General features: G+C 40.6%; 1 protein-coding gene across 2 annotated transcripts in view; it reads right to left on the bottom strand.

The window, feature by feature from the left end:
* Positions 1–19,266, bottom strand: part of ptprk (protein tyrosine phosphatase receptor type K) — a 120,952-nt gene extending 101,686 nt beyond the window's left edge. For both annotated transcript variants that reach the window (XM_073492338.1, XM_073492337.1), the window contains exon 1: positions 18,975–19,266. In XM_073492338.1, coding sequence (XP_073348439.1) covers positions 18,975–19,056 — 82 coding nt within the window. In that variant the 5' untranslated portion in view covers positions 19,057–19,266. The remainder of the gene's footprint in view (positions 1–18,974) is intronic.
* Between the last annotated feature and the right edge of the window lie 4,588 nt (positions 19,267–23,854).

Below are 23,854 nucleotides of genomic sequence, written 5' to 3'. Positions count from 1 at the left end.
TGTTGGGTCAGTAATGAGGTGTGACTAGTGTGTGTCAGTGAAAGTTGAGTGATCGGCGTAATGAGCAACAGAACATAGAGAAAAAGACAGGAGGAGAAGAAAGACAGAAAAAGAGGAGGAGGATGTATTAATATCTTTTTCATAACGATTGATTACACATCTAAAGGCAGCGTGTGTCTCTGTGAGCTGTTTTTGATGCTGCTGGATGTTTGATGGGACAGACAAAAAGGAATGACTGCAGACAAGAGAACGTTGTTTTTCCCACTTAAGGAAAATGCAACCAATGTTGTCAGTCTGAAATCGGGTTCTTTATTTATTTCACTGAACTTCTGTCCATTTCTGCTGTGATGAATCAAGTGCTATCTTAAAATGAGAGGCTAATATAACAGAATACCTACATATTTTAAAGTTAAATCTGTATTTTGACCTGATAAAATTGATGTTTTTGGGGGTGCTCCAGTAGCTCAGTTGATAGAGCATGCGCCCCATGTACAAAGGCTCTTTTCCTAATTCTTACCAAATGGTTTCATGTGCCTAAACCCAACCAGACCATAAGCCTTGTTAACAGGATAAAATTGAAAAAGCAATGTTAAGATTCAGCATAACCGTGGTTTGCAGAAACATGCATTCCCAACTTTATTCTGGCAATTGGGTTGGGCTTACATATCCAGCATGTGCATTGTAAAGATTTACATCACCTTTTAAAAGTGGGTCAACTGACTGAAGTAAAGTAATTTTACCCTCCACTTCATCTCCCTGGTTGAATCTAACAATCTCCAGCCAAAAGCTGAAGAATGTGAAACAGAAACAGGCCCCTGAAAGACAAACAGGCTGATTTGAGAGCAGAAACCTACCAATCACTGCACAGGATTCCAGCCAGTTAGCAATGTAAACACAACCCAGAACAGGGAACAAAGTCCATCTCTCAAGGTTTCTCCGGCTGTGTGAATATGGGTCAACAACTTGTATTTGTCCACTTTCTGCTGGTCAAAGTATAACATAGATACAACCTAAAATGAGAAAGCAAGGAAATGCTTTCTGGAGTGTGTCTGAGCATTAAACCCAAAGCAGGACTCATGAAGGGGAAAAACTCACCTTACAAACTAAGACGAGGCAAAGAAGATCAAGCTCTGCATCCTATCAGACCCGCATAACTTTCACTCCCGCCCTCTTTCTCGCTCTTCTGTTGTTATCAGCAGATATGGAGGGGGTAAGGAATGAGAGAGTGCAGCTGCAAGAGTTTGTTGTGTCAGGCCGCTCTGGTCGGCTCTGTTCTTGCGTAGTTTCTTATCACACTTCAAACAGCTCTTGCTCCCACGCACTTTTCTCTGCCCACTTCTATGCTGTATCATTTACTCCCGATTCATTCTCGCTTGTAACATACATCTACATAGCTTCTTATCATAAGAAATACGCCAACCTACTTTTTTCTCTCTACTTTCTTTAACTCTGCTCGGTCTGTTCTGTAGAAGAAAACTTTTTGTGGTAAATTGAAAGGGAAACCTATGCTGTAAGATCAAATAATGGGGACAGAAACTTGCAGAATTCTTTTTGTAGATCAAATCCAAAAGTTTGTATCTGTATGTCTACTAGTATTTGTTGCTTCACCTCTCAATGAACTGTAAAATGACAAAAAATCGCAAGTTTGTGAAGCTAACAGCCATGAAAACAAACAATAGTACCTTGTTTTTTTTAAGGGTTTAGCCGAGGCCTCATCACTGGATTCAATTTTCATCTACGGGGCTCATGATTATAAGATGATTGAGTAGATGGCAACTAAAAATGTGACCACTGGTCATGCTCAAATGTTGAAATAAATCAATTTCGCTTCTGTTACACTCATACTGTCAAAAAAAAAAACACAACAGAGCTAGCTTTCTCAATTAGCTTACTGAAAATGCCAACACCAAAGAAAAATGCCATCACAGTTCCAAGATACATTAACTTTAAGTTTGTTAAACCACGCTTCATTATACTCTAATAACACGCCAAATTGATATCACAGCAAGACAAAAATGATTTACAATTCACTTAAGGAGTCAGGACAGCGACAGCTGTAATAACAGACATGGAGTGGAAAAAAATATATGCAACAGTCTTCTGTCGGAGATTAATTTAGAAAAAGTTTGGGCTCTCATTTGTTCTCGCAAGTAGGTGGAGGTTTTGCTCTTCTCTAAGATGCGTTGGCTGCAACTAACACGCTTGTTGGTTTTTCTCTGATTCTAATAAAAACCAGGCGCGATCATTAACGTGACTCATGTTCTGAGGAATCCCAGAGGAGAGAGCTACATGTTGAGAAGCTTTTTCTGCTATAAAATCATCACACAAATATTTCAGTAGGGACCAAACTATTTATGTCATGTTGGAAAAGTTAAAGATCCAGTTAACCCCTCACATGCAGTTTTCCTTTTTTTTTCAAGTAGCTTCAATCTTGTAAAAATGTTTAAGCTGTCAACTTCCTGAGAACTTTGTCTTTCTGACCATATTGCAAGTAGTTTGACAGATACTACAATTGCAAAATGATTCATGATTTGTGGGAATGATCATATTTGCATCACAATTCTCATTTTCACTGAGAACATGTGTTAAAATCATGATGATGTGACATTTGTTGGGGTCTTTACCAAAGCATCAGGTTTTCTTACATCTGGAGAACGAGATTTGTAGGCCAGAGCACCTCTGCAGGATTATACTGCTGTTTTGTCACACATTTTACCTTCATCATTGCAGCTTCTTGCGATTTGGATGATGCACCATATAGCATAAGTTATGAGCATCATCTCTGATTAAATTCAAGGTGTTTTGTATTAAGAATGGCGCTACAATCTACGACATTATGGGTCCATGTATGTAAGAAGGAGAATCAAGTGAATCTTGATCTAATGAACGCTAACAGCAGTTCATTACGGCTGGCTTGGCTAGAAGGATGTTCACTTTGTAAAGGTCATAGGGTTTAAAACAATAAAAAACTGACTTGATGTTTCCACTACCACTTCTCTGTATGAGAGCACTAGGCCAAATACTACAGAATAGACTATTATTAGCATCACATGATAGATCCTTTAACAGCAGATTTCTTTGCTATAAGCCTGCATGAAATAAAATCCCTGCCATGACCTGTTTTTAAGTCCACACTGCTAAGCTTTAGCTCAACATCATCTTCAGTAATGATGAAATAATTATTTTTAAGTCGTACACACAGCTCAAAGTGAATTCACTAAAAAAAACCTGCACTCGCCCTCCTTCTCCTCTTTCACTCCCTCTCCCACTTCTGCTGCCTCAATTAAAGTCTCTCTCCCCCTCCTTCAATCTCTCTTGCTCTCTTTGGACCACTAACCTTGATTCACTGTTCTCACTGTACTCTGCCTCAGGCTGGGGACACGCATTTACACGCACATACACACACTAAACACAGACACGGACACATGTACGGACAGATTTACAAGCCAACACGCAGCGGCATACGCTGAACAGGAGATATACACTTGTACTTGACCATGGCAAAGTAGAAGTGGTTAGTTTGGGGCCTGTGTGAGGGGAAAGTGTGGCTAACCGAAACCACATGTGGCTGACGCTCTCTCGCTCCATCCAGAGGTATGCGAGCCTCTGGAGTGTGTCTGCGTCTGTGTGTGTGTGTGGAGGGGGAGGTGTGATAGCGCGCAGCAGAAGGAGAGGCAGAGCAGGCTCATGGTTTGACTTTAACCTTTATTTATCCAGGGAACAGTTGTGTTGAGCAGACATGCTGTTTGTAGACACGCTGCTACACATTCACAAGGTTGCACGCTTGGGAGCTGCCCCACTGTAACTACAGTTTTGTACTGGTGGCCACTGCTGCAGTGCCACTAGATCAGTCGGAGCTGAAGGGCAAAGTTACAACAAGTACAAAGTGGTGGTTATTGAGGCCACGGCTCGGATCAGAATTGTCAAGTAGGACACTGCCAACTATTGTTTTTTAAAATGTTTTCAATCAAAAAGTTTGGATCAAAGTGACTGCAAAGAACATGTCTCTTCTGTTTCCTCCTTCATATGGGATTATCACTGTATATATTTCTGCTTCCACGACCAGATGACAACCTCAGTAATTTAACTGCAGGTCATGAATGATAACTCTAAAGCACAGCTGATGATAATTTCAGTGCGGCTGCTGCTTGATTAAACTGACCCTCAATCAAATCATCATTTTATGATACAATCACATCAGCCTCCTGGAAAAGAGAAGTGATGTCATGGTTCCATTGTTGGAGATGAGTAAATATTAAGCAGATGATCACACTTCTTCAGAGTGTATGAGAGCAATGCTCTAGTTCAAAGGTAAATAAAGTTACCGGCAGACCATGCAAATCTGTGCAGAATTGATCAACTCTGACCTCCGAGTCACATCCAGGAAACACATCTGTGAATGTGACAGTTGTATGAACTTCAACTGAAGAAAAAAAGCTCATGTGACTGCATCTTTTTACTGGTGCAGCTGTTTACCAGCATAAACATGAAAATAAGCTTCACAGTTAAGGAAAATTACAGGGTTTTCTTTTGAGGTGGACTTTATGAATAGGAGTCACTTCTGCTCATAAATTGTACATGAAGGAAGAAGTTTAACGAGCTCCAACTGCTTCACATGGAGTTGACAGCCTGTCCAGTGCTCTCAGAGCAGGGCATTTCTAGTGTCAGAAGAAACTTCAGAAATACAGTCCAAAGTATATTGATGCAAATGAGAAGTAGAGTCTTTTTCTCATAAGCTTACATACAATCAGGCCTCTTTTTGAAACCAATGGAATCGCCCCTGCTGGCCATTGGAAAGAATGCAGGTTTAAGGCACTTTTACATCGGCTTCACTTTTCAGACATGGAAGATCTGTCCATATTTTATACAGTCAGTGATTCATGATTCAGTAAAGTTTAAAATGTTTCTTAGGAAAGAGATTTCAAAAAGCTTTTCAGATGTGACCATGGATGTTTTTCAAATGTTGTGTGCATAACAAATAAAAGCATAAAATAAATTCTCGCCTGGAACTGAAAACAATTTTACAGATTGTCATTGAGAGTTTTTCATCTGAAGAATTCATTCATACCATGAAACATCAACATGTTTTTCTCTCATTCAGAAGTCAACACACAGAGACTGCAGTACTTCTGTTTCAAACCTGTACTTAACTTCATATAAGTCACTTTGTAGTGAGGGACTAACCCTGCGAGACAGAGGGACGACGCTGTGTGTTAAGGTAGTATTGTGTGTGTGTGTGTGTGCATGTGTGTGTGTGTGTGTGAGGTTGAGTGTAAGAGACAGTTTATGTCATGGGGAGGTAGAGCTGTATCTGCTAACCGTTACTCCAACAAGACAGCTCGCTTGGCTCACGCACACACACACAACGGACACACACATGAGATGCACACACGGACACTTTATTTACCTTTGGCCCAATATAGACATAGTGACAGTTAACCTAGCCACTTAATACAAAGAGACAGTCTCTTCTACAAAGACTTATATTCAAAAGGGGGGGCAGTGTGTGTGTGTGTGTGTGTGAGTCAGAGTAAATCTGGCTGAACTGAAAACAGAGTAGAGAGAAAAACACTAACAAAGGCATTCCAGAAAGTGGGTGAGAGAGATAGCAAGACACAGAAGAGAGGGAGAGAGGCCTTAACGTGATACAGGAGGGGGTGAGGTAGAGACGAAGGGGTGAGGATGTTTTGTGCCAGCATGACGCCGTAGGGAGGAGTTTGTTGCTTGGTTTTTCAGCAATCAGATAAAACACACAGACACATCATTGTTTCATTTGGCACATTAACTGACATCAACTGCCAATGGTTGACATAAAGTACAGTTACTTTATTTTAATTTTGATCAGCAATATGAAAGTAATTTCCAGTTATAGCTTCTCAGTTTGGAGGACTTGCTGATTTTGTTCTATATCACCGTAAAGATGAGTATCTGTTGGTCGTACAGAAAGCAAAATGACGTCCCCTTGAGCTTTAGGACAGGTTACAGAGGGGCTGGGTTTAAAAATCCAAGTTAATCCAAATATAGAATCATAAAACAATAAGATCGATCTTTCAATATATGCCTTTTCCTGTGGTTGCATGACTCAGGGTCTGAAAATTAACACCAGTCAATTGCGAGTAGATATTTACTTATAAATCTGTCAAGGCTGTATGAGGCACTGACAGATAAAAGTTTGTACCAAAACAAGTGATTAAAACCATGTATGGACATGTTTCTGTCCTCTGTCTGTGTTGGAGTTTTACACAGACAGTACAAGGATAAGGACTTCATGGTGCATTCAAGTGCACTTGAATATAAATCGAATCAGATCAGAAATCAAATCGAATACTTGCCATGCGATTGCGTTCACCCTGTGAAAATGTAAAAATCAGGCAAGTTTCAAGATTTTTTGTTACATTTAAAATTGTTTTCAATAAATGTCTATTAAGTGAGTAGTTGTTATGTTTTGTACGATACTGAGCAATGTTCATAATGTTCTGGGCAAAGTGCCACACATTTCAACAGCTTTTTAAATAGGATTTGGTTGATGAAGAATGTAATGGCTTCTCTCTAATGGTTCTTAAAATAATTTTTCAGACAATGTCATACCTTCTAGATTAAACTGTGCTCAATTCTGGGTGTTTTCTTACTTGAGAACTCTACTCTACATATAAAACTTCTGTTTAAAATTAGTCGTGAGGAACATCGCGGCATCTGATGTGTTTCTCCTCTTTAATTAGGACTTAGGACTGTGCTGTTGGCTGATTAGGTGATTGAACCTCAGATTAGATGTCAGTTTGTTCATAGACAATTATTAAAAATTGCGGTATGTGTAATAAGACACAGTGCTGTTGAATCAATCACTTTTAACTTATTCTAAAAGTTAAAATGTTGCTTCACAGCTGCCTCTGCAATTACAATTTCCACCTTAAACTGAATCCACTTTATCCCTGTAATACTACACCATTCAGTCTGGATTTGGGAGCACAAAATCCCACCCTTGATCTTGTTGTGGATCTTTGGTGGGGGAAACCGGAGAAATAGGGAGGAGAGGAGGTGGGATAAAGGGGGGTGGGGGAGTAGGAGGGGGACAAGGGGGGAGGGGAGTACATGAGATGGGGGAGGGTTTGATAAACATTGTGTTGCTTAGTTTGGGTTACTGGGCCATAAATTCCAATGAAAGGGAGGGAGAGGGACTGGAAGAGGGGAGAAAAGGGGGGAGTACTGAGAGGAGGGGAGAGAGTTTGTTTGACTAAACTGACTGATTTCACTCGACTCCACCAGACACGTTGGAGTCTGCATAGTATCAACATCACTAGGGAGTGTGTTCGCCTACGTGTGTCTACGTTAGGTATGCTGCACTACAGCGTATCAACGTAAAAAAATTCAAATACCTTCAGAATAAAATTCTAACGGCTACCTCCCAATGAAATCCTCCCATGTCCTATTTTGGTGATTTTCTTGGTTTGCATGCTGCTGTACAGCTGTGTGTCCGTTGGGAATTTCACTGCATTGCCTTCTTATCACTTCCAGTGGAAAAGGAGACGCTGTTTGCACCTTTCAAAAAAAACTTTCCTGTGCTCTAATCGGTGCCGCAGGATTCATGGTCAGTGTTTCCCACAAGGGTTTATTCAGTGCCGCTCACTTAAAAACAGGAGTGCTTTGGAGAAATACGATCTCAGTAGGTGTCCTTACCCTGCAATGTATGCAAACCGTGGAAAAACTATTGTTAAGTTCCCTGAATGAGTGGAAATAAATCTGACCAGCTGAATGTTTGGAGGCTGTTTTGAGGTTGCAGGCCCCTCTGTCAGTGGTAGCTGTTGGTGTTGCTGCGTATTTTAATTTCTGATGTAAGCCAGTAACATACTGTGATGTTTACACATCATTTGTGACCTTTTCTTAATCCCTGAGAAGCATGCATTTCAGTTTTAATGGCTCTTTCAAGACTAGCAGGCAGTAATACTGTTTTGTAAGGCTTTCATTATGGGTTCAATTAAATTAAATTCCTGTCGGGGATGAGAACAAGGACTGAAGATTTTGCTCCCTGTCTTTTCCATTAGACTTCTTCACTGCTAGTACGAAAAGGAGGAACAACTACAGCAACTCACTGACGCTTTCAATGTACAAATTGGCATGTGAGTATTGGTATAAAGGTCCAACTTGTAAGACCGATGATTGTTGAGTCTCGTCCCCAACTCGTCAAATACAGACAATTTGGGTTTCGCAGGTCTTCAGGTTGGTAGGTCAGGCCATCCCCCAACCCAAAGCTGCAGTATTTGAAGAGTAAAGGCATTTGTGATCAAATGTTTCATCACTTTGATTTTATTTAATTTCCTGAAAAATATCAATACCAGTTAAGTTAACAGTTAGCCATAATTGGAGGATGATACAGATTTTTGATGGCAGAATGATGATCCTCATATATTAACAAGCTACTTCGCACAGTTTTCTCAGATTGTATTTAAACAAATGAGGCTTGTTTTGGAGCTGACATTATATTTATAAATATAAATATAATGCCAGATATAGAACTGAACTATTAACTCTATTACAGGCAACGTTTCAGGGAATCAAGGCTGAGGAGGAACAACCAGAAAACTGACAGACAGATGTTCAACATTTAAGTGTCTGTCTCCCATCCACCCACACACAGCCTGTCTGTTACTGTGATTGACTTTAGGTGCGTCTACGCAACTGCTGTCAGGCTGACCATGTGTCTGCAGTCATCAAGTCATTTACAGACAGGAGACACACACACACACACACTGGCTGGCTGGCTGGCTGGCACAAGGACAGACGAGGACGGCGGACAGTCGGATAAAAAAGAAAAAAAAAACTGTGTAACATCATTTAGAGGGAAAAGATAGCTCTGGAATATCTGCTAGAAGATTTAAATCTCTGCTTACACAGACAGACAGAGCACCAGCATCGCAGTGATGTGAAGATACATGGTCGGGGGTGGAGATGATAATCTTAATGGACTGGTCATCTGTCTGTGAGCCTCTGATTCACACACACACATAGAGGAGGGTTTATATATCTCGAAAGCTTTCTACTGAAATCAGCTTAAAGAGCAGAGGAGTGTTATTGCAAAGGAATGTAAGAATAGTAAAAATAGTGTCAGGACATACATACTGAGGCTGTATGGCTGAAAGTGACTGCAGCAGAATGACCTCTGGGATTTTATCATGAGGCTACACACAGAGATCAGGAATGAGACTCGCTATGGTTTACTGCACAGAGATTGCTTATGGCTACTTGTGTGTGTGTGTGTGTGTGTGTGTGTGTGTGTGTGTGTGTGTGTGTGGTGCAACTTCATGACAGATGTCTTCTTAACTGGACTAATGGAAACCACTTCAGCCACTGCCCATAGCCACACACACACACACACACACACACACAGAAAAACACAGGATCCCTTCGGTCATGTCTATAAACCCAGTCCACCTGAAGCTATCGTGAAGATCTTTCAAACACACACACTCCCACACACAGCTTTGTTGTTATATTTGCTCAACAGACAGGGAAAATCACTGCCTCAAGTAAAGTTAAAAACAAAGAGCGTCTTTAAAGAGTTTGCCTCCGTTTTGAACAAATTCTGATGTCACTTTAAGACACTTTCTAGTCTTATTTTGTCTAAAGTGTCTCTGAAAAAAGCTTTGAAGGTGACAAAAATAGCCCAGACAAGGACATTTCAAAACACACACTGCCAAAAAGTCACACTTCCAGTGATCCTTCTCCTAAAATTCTCCTTTTAACGATATTTTTTAGGTAATTTGTCTTTATTATGTAGCTGATAGCAGAGGAAGACAAGAGAGTGTGATGATGTGTCAGAGGACACAGTTGAAGCGAGGACGCCGGGTTACACTTCAGCCAAGTGAGCCACCAGAATTCCCCAACACTCATGTATTTATGTCATGAGTCACTTGGCTGGACCTCAGTATAATCAAACATTTGCTAAACATGGCAGGCTTTGGTTACAGTGAACACAGGAAACTGGAGACTTAACTGGAAGATCCCTACCCCGAGGCCAACACTTCAACTTAAGGATGAGCTCTTCACTCAAGTTCCTTGAATGCAACCTACACCACAGTATGTTAATGTGAACACTATAGTTTTAACAGCTAGTTTTGTGCTATGAATGGATAAAGGTTTTAAAGGCAGAAGAGACTGATAAATGTATTAAACATTTAAAAAAATAAAAATACGAAGAACAGGTGATTCCAGCTTATTTCAGCTTGCTGTATTTCCCATTAACTATCATGACTCTATGTGTCATACTTACATTGCACTACCCATTATTTTTATCATTCATATTCCCGTTTTTATGCAACATATTGCACAGGAATGTCAATTGAAACATTATGAGATTTTTCTTATTATCAGTGGACATAATTTATTGGATGTTTGAATAGTAAGTTCATATTTTGTTTACTAAGACTGCATTAGGATCATTAAGATCACTTGTGTTTCTAGTAGAGCACAAACTTGACAAAGAAGTTAAGAAGAAAGTCAGCTGAGCTAAGAGGCACAAAAAATTCTTATGCCATAACATTAAAGAACAGAGAAAGGCAGCTTTGATGTTTCAAAGATTTGGATTTATCTTTTAATAAACCATCAAAGTAGATGATCTTGATCCTTCTTTGGAGTTTTGATGTATTCACAACAGAACACGAAAATTACAATACTGGCTTTCAAGAGGGTTTCGACTCAAGTTTGATTTTGTCTCTTTAAACTAGAAAATTAATGGCGATAACTAGTCGGTCCACAGCCAACCAGCCAAATCACCTTCACATTACAGTAAGATAGACTACAAAACACAGGATATCTAACTACTTTCTACCTCATCTACAAACTACTCTAGGGTGATAAAAGTTGTTGTCGTAGTTACAAACACTGTCTGTGGGACTGAGTTGAGTGTAATCTACTGAGATTAGTGTGAGCTCATGTTGAACCTGCCAAAACCATTTTCAAGAACCTGTCCTGCCTAATATGAACTGACAGTGTTTCTGCCTCGTTGGGCTTTCATTAGGTCTCGATTATTTTTGTATTTAATAATTTGTGTTTTGGAGCGAGGTACTCCAAATCCTATGTTTAACTCCCACACACATACAAAACAAAAATTTGAACAGAAAAAAAGAAAAATCAAAGCATCTTCTATCAGTTTTTAAAGGATTAACCACAATGTGACCTTGTGCAAAATGAACTGAGGATTTTTACAGTCTTTGATTTTTGTGAATAAAAATACAAACATCCTATTCGCTTTGATTTTGTCGCAGCAAAGCCTTGTGGGATACCAGACTCTTCGGTTACACAGTGATCGCTCTGTATGTCTCCGCTGTGTATTTTTTTTTTTTTTACCAACTTGTCACTTCCACAACAAAAAACAACTCCCTCATTAACATCCATCTGCTGTGAGGGTTTGTGAGAGGAAGAGAGGAAAGACGGAGGGGGGAAAGGAAAGATAGAGGATATGTGCGAGACAGAGAGAGAGGATGCTGAAGAGAAGAGAAGAGAAGAGAAGAGAAGAGAAGAGAAGAGAAGAGAAGAGAAGAGAAGAGAAGAGAAGAGAAGAGAAGAGGTGTTTTCAGCTCCTGCAGGAACAAAGTTACTCAGAACTCCTTTATTAAAGACCAGGCTCAGCTAAACAAACAGCACCTGGACACTTCAAACCGACCGACAGCTGTCTAACTACACAAAGACAGACGGAGACAGACAGGAGGGGAGACACTGAGACAAATGGTAAATAGACTAACTGACAGCCAGGTTGGCAGAGTCGCAGAGACGGACGACAGCAAATATTTAATCGATTCAATTACGTTTGTCATTATACAAATTATTTTTAGGGAGAAAAATAGCTGCAGACATGACCAGAAAGTTCTATGAAGCACTGAAACTATTCCTGAATCAAAGACTTCTATTAAACATGTTCACACACTACTTATCACAGGTTTAATAAGGTGTGAGAAATATTCTAAAAGACGTTGAACTGGTGTGTCAAGGTGTGATTAGATGGTTAAAGACACGTCAGCTAAAAGATGGGATGACAAAACTTACATGTATATCACTACACATTCAAAAGGGAACTTGACGTGACAGTTAAGGTGACGACTGTGGGGTTAATGAAGACGACACTACATGATGATGAGGACGAGTATGACGGATGAAGCTCAGCTCTTGGCTGGCCACTTGTAAACTCACCCTTCTCAGCACGCCCCATGTGAGCTGCGTCCAACAGAAGCAAAGCAGAAAATAAGGAGACAGGATTAGATTGGAGAGCATGCACTGGTGTATAGTCACATGTAAAAGAGAGAAGATCAGGATATATCTACAGGTCCACAAAGGACAATACCTTCTCAGTTGTAAGGCAGCAACTAATGTTTTTTTAATTAATTGTTCGGTCATAAAAAAGTGAAAATTGCCCAACACAATTTCAGAGGTTCGAGGTGATGTCATCTGATTGCTTGATCCAGCAGAACAGGTTTACTTCAGTATCACAGAAAAACAGAAAAAAGAAGCAAATCCTCACAACTGTGAAGCTAAATCACTCAAATGATTGTTCAAATGTTTTTCTGGCCTATTCTCAGGCACACTGTGTCTGCATTTACATCAATATAGAACATCCAGTACTTCTTTTTGGTACCAAGTGTCTCCAAAGCACCAAGTGTAGAAAACTGTCCAGTTTCAAAAGCCACCACCAAAGGTTTTCTTTTATTCTGTAGTTTCTCATTCAATTCATCATTTTGCTTTAGAAAATAGCTTGGCCAAACTGCCTTGCTTTCATTAGATTACATTAGAGTACAATGAAACAGTTAGTTGAATAACTTGTGAGTTCCTGTATTTTTTGGCTCGTGTGGATATTTGTGGTCGTCCTATGCGGCAGCCCCTAACCTATCCTTCTCACAGATGAACAGGAAGTTGAATTTTATTTAATTAAGTTCAATTGTGTGAGTAAACGAGCAGTAGTTGTTGGTCATGCCAATCTGACTCAACACATAAAAGCTGTCTCATGTTGTTCATATGTGGTTATGATGGGAAGAAAGTTGGACAAAGATTAAGGTAACGAGCCGCCACAGCAATTATTATCATTATTAGTCTGACAGACATGGAACTTGTTATAGACTTGAAATATTTATATATTTAATAACACTAAGCAACTGTACACCCAATGATAACCATCATTTTTTATGCCATGGAATGCCTTAAAAAGACAGTATACTGCTGCAACCCTAGTTGTATACTCAGGGGTTACATCTAACTACATGCTGGAGCTACAGCAGCTACGTTAGTACCAAGCGGTGACTGTAAGAACTGTGATTGATGTGTGATTTCTCCAACAAGTTCTGGATGCTGCGTGAGCTTTTTCATAGTGAAGACAAAATCAGGAAGTTGAAGAAAGACACAAAACCAATGTCTACCTCTTGTGTCAAGCATAAATTTGACTTTGATGTACAAACTCTGCTCAGTAGCAGCAACCAAATGAACCACCAGCTGCAGAAATCACATACATAACACACAAATCTGTTGAATAGCACATGTTCCCTCACACAAACTAAACATTTAGCCAACAGATGCCCAACCTCAACCTTTACCCTCCGCTCCACCTAACCCTAAAAATAATCCTTTTCCAAAGGCTGTCGTCACCTGTCGCCAATTCTCTCAATCTCTTTCTCCCAACACACACACACAACAGCCATCTCTCCATTATATATACACACATAAATATATATATATATATATATACATATATATATATATATATATATAGTTTTATATCATCATTACCACACAGCAAACTGCACAACTGGTACTGAGGCTGCTCACATCTGTGTCTGCGCAAGGAGAGAGAGAGTGTGTATGTGCACTGTAATGTAATTAATCAGCAGCGAGTGTTGATTACTTAATCTGTCATTAGCCAACCGTGTGTGTAAGTGTGTGTGTGTTTCTGTGTGTGTGTGAGTGTGTATGTGAGGCAGCAGGGTGTTTCAAGGCCCCCTTGTACCGACAGCTGTGACCAGAGCCAAACAGGGCAGAGCAGAGATTGATGATACTGGACTAATACCATCATTCATCAGGGATGTGATATTTCAGGGATTTGGGATTTGTTTTGGACGTGCTGCCTCCCCTCATTTCCAACAGGACTTTAACACTTTCTTGGTTCACTTCCTGCTCGATGATGGAGGATTTACACCCATCATGTACCACTATCTAAAGGTTAATCATTTCAAGCCGCCTGTTTTTCAGTATATTTTCAATCTGTGCATAAAATGCTGCAGTGGAAACAACAGAAAGCTCATGAGGAACATTTTAAGTATTGTGTATTAGCTTGCCGAAGTTTTAAAAGTTGTGATATGAGCTGATGGTAACAGATTTTTCAAATACACCCAGATGTTGCAGTACCTGCATCTGCTTCTCCACTTAATACAAGGCATCCAGATCATGCTGCCAATCACCATCTGCAACAATTATTAATCTCTATAAATCAATAGGTAGGTCAACCGAAACCATTTTGACATTCAACTTGTTGTTTTTGTGTGTTTTTTGAGCAAAAACTCAAAAAGTTCTCTGGTTACAGCTTCTCCAGTGGGATTATTTTTATATAGTGGGAACTTTTTCTGGCTTGTATCATTGCCAGATAAATCCTTTTTTGTTTTTGGACTCTTTGTTGGATGTAACAAGGGATTTTTAGATGTCACCTTGGGCTTTTCAGGAAGTTGTGATTGACTATTTTCACCATTTTCTGACAGTTTGTAGGCTACAGCTGCAATTAACAAATACTTTTATCATCAATTAAAATGCAGAAATTCAACTATCTAATCAACTAATTGATTAATTGACTATCATTTAAGATCAACTACAGACTAGAGCTGCAACTAACAATTACTTTCATCGTCGATCAATCTGCTGATTATTTTCTCGATTAATCAATTAGTTGTTTGGTCTATAATATGTCTGAAAATGGTGAAAAATGTTGACCAGTGTTTCCCAGAGGCCAAGATGCCGTCCTTAAATGTCTTGTTTTGTCCACAACCCAAAGATACTGAGTTTATTGTCAAGGAGGAGTAAAGAAAATAGAAAATATTCACATTTAAGGAGCTGGAATCGAAGAATTTTGCCTTTTTTTTTCTTTAAAAAAATGACTCAAACTGATTGTGTCAATTAATAGATGACAACTAATCGATGAATCGTTGCAGACTAACGATGAGCTTATCCTTAGTCAATCTTAGGTGGGAGGCAGCAACTCAGTTCCTGGTGCTTGATTAGTTATGTAATCATGACAGAGACAGTTGATAGAAACCTTCACCAAGTCTTATTTTAGTCTGCCAAAATCTTCTTGACAGTTGCACGTCAGTCTAACGGGAACTTTTCTTGAGATTTGCACGGTATCCTGTTATACCATTTTTGCACAGCATGGCGTATGGAAACCTGAATTACAACCTGTGTCACTCACGTCATGTTCTCCCTCTCAACTCCCTGAAAACAGCGAGGGGCTAAAAGGTTGCGGTGTCACTATGTGTCGCTAATCCAACACAAACCCTCAAATTCATTCATACACACACACACATGCGTGCAGTCTAATGAGGGATTAGCTAATGAATTCTCTCAACAGAATAATTACATTTTACATACACGCTTGTGTGCGCGCAGACTTCATCCCGAAACTACTGAAGAAATGAGCCAGTTCTTTCAAAGAGATGGGTTTTATAAATCTATCATTAAATTGAAATCCGCAGAAACAGATTGGCTCTGAGCAAAGCGGTGTTTGATTTGAAGAGAAGACATTAAGACGGATCTGAAGGACAGTGGACTGAAGCATTACTTTTAACGAGAAGATAAATAAAACAGCCTTTGATTTGGCGCCATTTTACATGGCATGAGTAGAATGAGGAGGCCTTTTTTTCCACATGAATCCTGATGAGAGGCAAACATTTCACATGCTCATCTCTGTACCACTGTACTCCGGAGGGCTTAAAAGCATCGGCCTGCCTCTTTCTCTTTAAGTGACAGCAACACACATGAGTTGACACACACATTTTGCTCCGCACACACACACAGGACATGACAGAGAAACACACACACACACACACACACCCTCCTGCCGTTTTCACAGTCTCTTGAGTGGAGGAGATGCCCACGGCCAAAAACCAATGGTTGCATTTCTTGATTTTTTTCCCATCCTCCTCTCCTCTCCTCTTTCGTCACTCTCACTCTCTTTCTCTCGCCTTTCTCCGGGAAAACACACAATTTTTATTCCATCTCGCAAATGGAGCTGAAAAGTAATTATAATTAAACCAACTTGGTTCTAATGTTCAAAATACTGAAATAATTTAAAATTATAATTAAACCAGCTCAGATGTGGGGTTCAGTAGCAGCGGCAGCCCTCTAATTCGTCTGGAGACGCTAATGGAAAACAATTATTTCACTTCATTAAGATTAAAGACGCCTGGAATCTGTGTCACAGCTCGATCAGAGAAGGAGACAGATTTAGAAAGTTGTCAAATTAACATAAACTCAGTTACTGACTTCGTAAAGACGCGTTCACATTTATTGCGCCGACTGTAAATGAAGGGCCGGAAAACAAACAGCATGATAAGAAGAGACAAGAGGGAGGAAGATTTGTGTAAATGCCATATTTTAAAGTTTGACTTTCTAAATGGAAACTAATGTTTAGAGAAAAGACATCTTCACACAAACTCAAAGTGACTTTGGGAAAATGTGGCGTCTGGTTTTAAATGCTTGATTCTTCTCGTCCTTGTCAGTGATTTCAGAGAGCAACGCTGCAGGAAAAACACACATCTTCCCTGTGTCTCTCTGTGATTTCCTTCGTTATTGACTTCTGATCCAATAATCACCACTTTCCCTCAGCGTCACTCCACACTGACTGTATAATGATCGGCCCATTAACCCTATCAGCCTCATCGGTTCAGTGATCAAATAAGATCTGTGCTGATCTGCTCTCTCTTTGCACCAAACGCAGGTTTTGTCGTGCTAAAGGGCAAGTTCCCTCCTGAAACTCTCATTTTTCATCAATTAGCATTCTCAGTGTGTTAAGAAAAGGGCATAGCAAATTACGCATTTCTCCCTCGAAATTGCGTCCTTTCATCGCAATCAAATAATCCTTTTCCTCACATCTGATCAACTAATCACGGTTGCTTGCTTTTACTCAAAATGACCTTTCATTCTGCATTAAAACCCAACTGCAAGTCCTCTTTTTTAACCCCCTCTCCGCACTAACGATAGCTCCCCTCCTGCTGTCTGTGAAGCAGCATCTACTCACTAGTATTTACTTGCAAATTAACAGCACTCAGACTCCCAAAGAGGCCTCAAAGAAATTCCACACATTTGTTACCCAGAGGGCCAAATGGCCACACGGGAGGAGGAGGATGAGGAGGAGGGGAGGGCAATAAAACGTTCACAGATGAAGTGGTAATTAATGTGTGATTTCTATGCAGGTCATTAACAAGCATGAGCTGAAAACGACGCTTTTTTTACACAATTTTCCAGCACTGAAATGCAGCTTGAAGTGTCCTTTATTGGATCCTTATAAGGTTTTAGAGTGACTTTGGAGGTCAGCTGTCTAACAGCTGTGTGAGTCTCTCTCTCTGTCTGTGAGTTCAGAGACGAACAACTGCCGAAATGCGGAAATAAAACGCGCAGCAGCCACGCAGACAGACACACACACACACACACACACACACACACACACACACAGGTAGACAGAGTCCGAGAGCTGCAGAAAACACAGGAGGACGACAACGAGCATGCGGGATAAAATAAAACTCCTTTCTCGACTTCATTCCTGGAGACTTCTGCACAGCTTTTTGCACGATCGTCCCGGAGCGCATCAAGCTGCCTTTTTTTTTTCCTCCGCGGAGTGCATACGTGTTTCTGCAGGAAGGGCACACTTTGCGATCCCTGAACTGAAGTCTGGGAGAAGAGGCTTTTTCCAATGCATCTCAACAGGAGATAGAAGAGTTTGCACGGTTGCAATGGTCATGCACACGGTTGCTGTGACTATTACGCGAGTTTATGTTTCGGATGGCCCGTAAAATCGCATCGATCACCAGTTTGCAATAAAAAAATAAAATAAAATAAAAGTAACCGATCCACTTCATCTTTTCCTCGCACGGTGCAAGAACAACATTCACTCCATCACACAGGCGACACGGGCTATATCCCTCCGACCATTAGGTTTTACTGCATGCAAGCGCGAGTAAAGTTGGGAGCAGAGGGGGATCATTTGCTTTGCAAAGAGCCGGAGTCTTTACACAGGGACATGTAATGGATAAAAAATGGTGATACTGCATGCATCAAAGTAGAAAATGAGTCGGAAATAATTGCAGAGTGCTCGAAACAACATAAAGTGCAAGATCAGTGTAATAAGAAGGCATCATAAAGGCAGTCAGAGTGGATATTATAGTTATTAAGTGGTGGTTTACGTGCACGCCGTAACTTTTTCTATCTATTCAAGGCTGTTGGTGAGGCTGCACGGTGAACGATGTTTCCTCCACACTGTCACACCAGCTCTGCACTCCGCTCATAACACACGCCATGCAAAAGCTGCAAATGTCGCTCATTTAGTAAATTCAGTTGATTTGTGGTTCCTGGTCCTCAAAATCGAGAAAATCGTCACTCCGAAAGGAATATTTTCAACTTAGTTTTGAGTTCGCAACCCAATCATTAGGTCAGTGTGAGCCGTACCTACCTACTTAACTAAAAAAAACAACACACGTTTTATATTTATCAGTGGCAGAAAACAACGAAGCATCTCCTCTCCTCGTAAACCTCTCGCATCCGAGGGTATCTTACAAAAAAAACAGCCCCCAAAGCGATGAAACAAGCACGACGGCACATTTTCAACCAACTTTTCCTCCAACACCTAAACACACCTGTCGGGGGGAGGCTCGCAGACGTACAAAGATGGAGAAAGGCAGTGGGGAGGAAAAGAAACACGTCCAAACTTTTCCCTCAACTGTCCGTCTGCTCGTCCTTACCTGTCGGGATCTGACCGGAGACGTTTCCAACTGCCGACAAGAGAAACAGGAGTCCCGGGAGCACAGAGAAAAGTGTATCCATGTTTTCAAACGTGGCCGTGCGTTCAGTCCGGAACAGTTCCCCCCCCCCCGAAAAGTTTTTATTTTATTTTTTTCCTGCTCCTCCGTCCTCTTCTCCCCCCGTCTTCAGTCTTCTCTGGCTCTCTCTTCAGTGCGTTATTCCTCCTGTTGTCGGTGATTCAGCCGCTCCATTGCTCTCCTTTCTCCGGTTTCTGTCTTTTCGCTTCCAGCGGGCTCTCTCGCGGACACCACACTTTGTTTCACGCGGAGGGAGTGAGGGAGCGCGAGGGAGGGAGAGAGAGAGAGAGAGAGAGAGAGACAGAGGGAGAGCGAGCGCAGCGGGGAGAGTGTGTGACGTCACGAGGCGGGAGTTGATTGAATAAAAAATAAATAAATACATTTTTTTTTAAAAACAGCTTGGATTTTTTTGTAATGTGTATTTTTTTAAATCGATTTTAAAAGTTAATATTGATGTTTCACAAATCACTCAACTTTTTCCTTCATCACCACCATCCATGTACAGTTGACAGTGGAGTTTATTTAAAGAGGTCATATTCTGCTTTTTGGGGGTTTTTTTGCCTTTCCTTTATTTTTGTTATGTCGCATTTTTGTGCGTGTAAAAGGTCAAAGTTCACGCCAAAGGGAGTTACTCTCTCCAACAGAAAGCACTGCTCCTGCACTGCCTGAAACACCTGGTTTGTGACTTATGTGTGTCACTATGAAATACCCCTTTTCCACTGGTCAAAAATCCCACTTAAACCCGCTAAGATCAGGCTTTTTTGTGCAATGGGAATGTGTACACTCTGTATTTACACCCGGGTCAATTGACTCTTCAGTAGATGCAGGTTTTTTTCACCTCGGCTCGGCTCGGCTATGATCTAAACTTAAGACCTGGGTGAACACGCTAAATTCTGGCTTGCGATGTGATGACGCGTTATCATCATCTGGTGGTGGCACGTAAATAAGGAAGGAACTTGGGATGTGATCTTTTCAAGAAAGTCTGCTCAGTGGTGTTTTGAAGCCAAAAAGCTCAACTACCCGGCTATGAAAATACCTGGATTGCTGACCGAGCCAGCTAACTGCCCAGCTAACTTGAAGGGGGATAAAATAATTTAATCCTGAGGCTCATCGATACTTTCCAAATGTTATTGGACGGAATGGCTCTTTAAATTAAATTAAAGACTCAGACTCTTGTATGCGTTACTTAGCTCCTCACACTGAAAGGAGCTAGGTAAAACATACAATACTCTCAGTCTTTCAAATTTAAAGCAACATTATGTAGAAATTGACATTATGTGTGATTTAGCGCCCCCCACAGTTTCTGAGTGCAACACCACTGTCGTAAATACAAATCCCAGGTCTGTAACAATTTGTCAGATGTAATGTAGGTGCTAACTACAAACAAAACTAATTACATCTTAACAATGTGATGTGTTGAAAACGTGTCGTAAACATGTATGTGACGCTGTGATCCTACCCTCTCACTCAAGTTACATAGTGCAGAAGCAAGTGATGGGGGGGTGGAGTGGCTGAGACTGAGACACCATTCACCCTATATCAAGACACTGTACCATCAACATTATTTTGAAGCTGTTATTTTAAAGTGAGGTCTTTCGATGTGGGGTTGTGTGAGGTACTTATCCATACTCAGTGTGTTACCTGCAGTAGATGACCGTCTCCCCCTGTGTGTGGAGAAGCAGCGTGTAGTGCCAGCAGGAACCAGAGCGCTGTACTGCTGTAAATCGAACCAACAGCAAGATGTTTTTTAGCCACCAAAGTCCCACCTATAAAATATATATCCTGTTTTGAACATTATTCGCTCTTTATGTTGCCGTCAAACAGCTTTTTCCTTTGGCACTACCTTCCCTCAACCGTACAACATCTGTATTCCTACGCACAAACGGAATGTAGTGCCAAAGGAAAAGGCGTAACAACATAGCGTATACTTAAATGGATATATATTTCTTAGGTGGGACTTATTTTAGGTGGCTTGAATATGTCTTTTGTGTTGTGACAACGGCGTGCTTTTGGTCATAACTTGGTTAAGGTTAGGAAAAGATCACGTTTTGGCTAAAAATACCTGTTTTTATTGCCACAAACACAGCTTGATTTCTCACGAATTCCTGTCAAAATATAATTTTTTTGTTGCCACAATCTCAGCTGGAAATAGTCCCAAGGTCTCCTTAAAATATCTAGCTGTGTCGTGCTTAGAAACATTGAAATGCCACGGCCCCTCGTCAAAACTATCCAGTGGTTTCCTGCCTACAAACATTGAAACACAGTCTCCTACTGCTGTCACTGGCTTAGCAGTCTCTCCACCACAGTCCGTTTCACCTCCTGATATGAAAGTCAGGTCATAAACATGTAATTTGAAGGTGAGCTTTACTGTTTGATTCTCTATAACCACACCCATAGAGCTTCTTTTTCAGCCACATCAGGCCCCTGATTTCAGTGAAAAAGCTCTAAAAAAAACATCTGTACAATACCTGCCAGGCACCAAACAGCAGACAGACACAGTTAGGAACTAGATGGTAAACATAACAGAGCATTTAATAGCTCAAGAGCTATTTCCCTCAGGAGACACAAAGCAGAGTTACCTACATTTGCCAGGTGGCTGGAAACATGACTCCACTATGAATTAATTCTACTGGACATGCAAGTAAGCAACTGTCTGATAACAGTTTTGGGTAACCCTTTACATTATGGTACTTGTAATAAGTGTTAGTTAAAGGGTAATAAGGCCCTTTCATGTCTAAGAAATATTAAAGATAAATTATATTAATAAAGACTATAAAAGTGACAATAATAAAAGCATCATAAAAATGTTGGCAACCATGTTTATAAGCATCTTGTAAGGACTTTAGGTCCTTATTGCCTATTAACAAACACTTATCATAAGGACCTTGATATAAAACATTACCCAATTTTAAAGGTGATCATATATCAAAGTTGTGTTTACAACCTACTGTATTTCCATTGCCCCCATGTGGCCACATAAAAGATGTTATTGCGGGCTGAAACCGTGAAATTTAGGCCACAAACAGGAGCAACATTGTTCCCCCCCTCGCTACTGTTCAAAAACACTTCTCACACCAAAATATTTAAAATTCCTGGCATAGTCCAGGACCCCTGTCCAGCTCTGGGCCCCCTAAACCATTCAGCCACTCCCACCCACAGAGGCACCCCTGCTCATAAAGCATGTAGAAGAGAATCAACCCACACACAAACACTGTTTCAAAAGGATTTAAAGTTAAAAGGTGATGTTTCATCATATAATAATGGTAGTGTTTATGTTAATGCCTGCAAATTGTGGTCATTTGCAGCACAGAAAAGTTCAATAGAGACGTACGAGAGTTCAGCAAGAGGAAAATCATATTCTTTTAAAGACATTAAGCAGAGCAGCAGGGCTTGGATGTGCAACGTCATCAAGATGTATAGCCAGGAGGTGCTTCTTTCTGATTTAAAGGAGACCTTGTGGACAGTTGGTGGACTGTGAACATAACTGTATTTTTTATTTGTGCTGAGAACCTCTCTGTCAAAAAGTGATTTAAAAGCACTTTAGCATTCAGTTGAAGGATGACTTTTATATCCTGTGCACCACCAGAAAACTGCATTCAGTACATTTAACACGAATCATGTCCTCTATGAGCTTATACTCATTTATTATATAGTAGCTAGGCTGCTTGTGTTAGCACCAGTTTCTGTGTGTTCCTGTTAGAATTAAAAACAAATCATTTGCCCACATTTCACCATCTGCCAACATCAGGTGACAGCGCGGATGTCAAACTGGGGCTAGATGACATCATGACGGGCCTGCCAAAGAGACAACATAGATGTTTTGATTTGGTACACAGCTGAGCTAAAAATACGTGGTGTGGATGGGAATGTAGCGAGCAGGGAAACGCTGTGTATCCTCGAAGTGTGTTTTGTCTCTCTTAGTGCCACCTCTCCCACATAAAAGCTGTGAAAAACCTCCCAAGTTTCTGTCTGTGGGAGACAGGAATATTCACATAGGCAAACTTTAGTGTCTGCAGAGACAATAAATCCATTTCCAGACTTTGCAGGGTTGCTGGATTGTTGGCGTCCTTGTAATTACAGGTGTTTTCTCTCTGTCCTAGTAGTAAATGTGACGGTTTGGCCTGGAATTTTAAGTGTCCTGCAAATAAACCCCGGTGTCCTGTCACCAAATATCACTCTGATGCTACCACTCTGCTTCAAAATGTGAATTTGCTATTGTTACACAGTGCCGGTACCCTGCCATTAGAGACAGCAGTGTATCCACTCTGCTGTGTCTGCTGAAGTTGCAGGTTCCAGGTTGTTATTTGCAGTTATTTTCTCATACACACTGCTGTCACACCGTACTTGTGTATGCATTGATGCCGGCAGCTTTTTGCATTTGCAGGTCTGTGTACAGTGGGCTGAAATCATCTAAGCATACCTGTACTTTCAACTAAGGAATGATTTTGCATGGGTATATAGAGCGGATACAACCTCTATTTGCAGTCATGGATTTCTCTGTCGCCCTGTAGAAATATCAAAGTGTGTTCATCAGCTGTCGTGTGCATCTCAAATACAATTTTTTAAACTTTTTCTCGTCGAGAATATGAACTCTTAATGACTTGAGATGCACAGATATCCTATTCAGAGCAACATATGACAGACATGCGGTGAAGTCAATTTAAAAGTGGATTTTATTACACTTTTTATGCACACAAAATAATTGCTTTTTCCGGTTACGAGCAGAATTTTGTCCAGAAATCCTTATTAATGAAGACTTGACACCTGACAGTTGTGGCATATCAAGATGCTGTTGAAACAAC

This window comes from Pagrus major, chromosome 22, assembly GCF_040436345.1.
Source record: "Pagrus major chromosome 22, Pma_NU_1.0".
NCBI classification, from domain to species: Eukaryota; Metazoa; Chordata; class Actinopteri; order Spariformes; family Sparidae; genus Pagrus; species Pagrus major.
The sequence above is the reverse complement of the archived record's forward strand: the minus strand, read 5'-3'. Positions and strand labels throughout refer to the sequence as shown.